The 1894-nt window shown below is 48.8% G+C and overlaps 1 protein-coding gene across 1 annotated transcript in view; it reads left to right on the top strand.

Annotated features, from left to right (window-relative positions):
* Positions 1–793: 793 nt before the first annotated feature.
* The window catches only part of BPHL (biphenyl hydrolase-like (serine hydrolase)), a 42089-nt gene continuing 40988 nt past the window's right edge, over positions 794–1894 (top strand). The window contains exons 1-2 of the mRNA XM_011935577.1: positions 794–864; positions 1127–1429. Of these exons, the coding sequence (XP_011790967.1) occupies positions 794–864; positions 1127–1429 (374 nt within the window). The remainder of the gene's footprint in view (positions 865–1126; positions 1430–1894) is intronic.

Below are 1894 nucleotides of genomic sequence, written 5' to 3'. Positions count from 1 at the left end.
TTACTTCCTGGCATTCTGGTACTTTCACCCAGCCTGGGTGCCCTGGAGAGGGAACAGGAAATGCTGATCTCTACCCCTGGGTGAGAGCAGAACCTCAGGGCTGACACTGTTGAGTGGCTTCCTCAGTTTACTCTGTACTGTGAAAGTATTTTCATATTTTTTCTGTGTGCCAGAGTGAAAAAGGACAACTCCTGACTGGGAATTGTGCCTGTAGCACCCAACCTTTCACAGTCCACCTGAAACCTGGGGGTGGATGAAAGAACTAGAATAGTTCAGAAGACTGAAGCTGGGCGGGCCGCTCAGCGTCTCCACTGGCATTTTGCTAAACAGACAGGGAAGGCCGTGGGCTTAGCTCTCCCCAGAGGGAGGACGAGAAGGGTGTGGTGATGGTCAGTCTGGCTGTCGGAACGGATTCTGGTGTCTTGGGCTGATAACAGTGTTGTTGATTCTGACTGTGACCCCCTCAACTGTAGCAGACACATACACACCCCTGAAACGGCTGCAGAGCAAGCTATCAGCCTTGGCACTGTCAGCGTCTCGGGCTGGGGAATTCTCTGTTGTGGGGACTGTCTTGTGCCTTGTAGGATGTCTGGCAGCATCCCTGCCCCTACCTACTGGATGTCAGGGGCACTGTTCTCCCCCTGTCCCTCCCCCAGTTGTGACAACAATGTCTCCAAACATTGTCAAATGGTCCTAGGAAAGGAGAAAATTGCCCCGGTTGAGAAGAGCACTGCTGTAAAGTAATGAGCCTCGGCTCTCCTGTCCACACCTGTCCGGTTACTACTTGGCCACCATGCAGCCTTGGATCCTACAGCCCAAAAGGGAAAATGGAGGGAAGGTCCAGGCTTTGCTGGAGGGGCCTGGGTGAGTTCTGTTTACTCCTTGTACCACCATCCAAATGGTGTTGTCAAATCTCTTAAGAGTCCAAAGAGGCTGAATAATTAATATTGAAAGGCAAAAGGGCAAGGCATTTTTTAACACACTTTTTAAAATTTTATACCACAACTACAGGCTACTGATGTGATGTGTGTGTCACTGGGACAGATGGGGGTTCTCCATGGTGCCTCTGCCACGGAGGCTGCCTTTCCTGAGCATAATCCCCTTTTACCCTCCTGCTACCAAGCAGGAGACAGGATGCTGATGGTGAGAAGAACACCTCCCTGCCAGTGCCTTTTAGCCCTCAGGATGAGAGGCCTGCAGCAGCACTGCTGTCCCTGCGCCTGGCTCTGGGGCCTTCCCTTCACCCTCACTCTCTCAGCACCATGGTGGGAAGAACCAGGTTTGCCTGTGAGGAGTTACGTACAAGGCCCAAGCTCCACAAGAACACTGCTGTTAACGGGCAGAGCCAAGGAAGCAGGATGACACAGCAGCAAAGGAGAACCGAGACTGTCGGTTTGGAAACAGACATTCACACGCTTGGTTATTACTGGTAATTGAGACCTACTTCCAGCTCCCACAGTCCTGCTTGGTGGACTTTCCACTTGTTGCTACAATCATCATCCTTGCTTTGGGTCTATCATGTGAAGTTAGGGTTTCAGGAATAAAATGTTTAATAAATCACAAAATGTTTTAGGCAGTATTTTGAGGTACACTTTAAAGTGGTATTTATGAAAGGAAAAGCGTTTTCCAATTATAATAAAGGCATAAATAAAAACAGGAGTGTACATCTTCGAGATCTTAGAAGTAGCTGATTTCAGAGAAATCACTGAAAGGTTAATGCTACTACAGTGATTTTTATAATATGTAATAATCCAAGTATACGACCAGGTATCGTGGCTCATGCCGGTAATCCCAGCACTTTGGGAGGCCAAGCTGGGAGGACTGCTTGAGGCCATGAGTTCGAGACCAGCATAGACAACATAGCAAGACCCTATCTCCACAAAAACATTAAAAA

The sequence above is a fragment of the Colobus angolensis genome, unplaced genomic scaffold (assembly GCF_000951035.1).
Source record: "Colobus angolensis palliatus isolate OR3802 unplaced genomic scaffold, Cang.pa_1.0 Scaffold144, whole genome shotgun sequence".
NCBI classification, from domain to species: domain Eukaryota; kingdom Metazoa; phylum Chordata; class Mammalia; order Primates; family Cercopithecidae; genus Colobus; species Colobus angolensis.
Note: the sequence above shows the minus strand (reverse complement) of the source record. Positions and strands in the feature narration are given on the sequence as shown.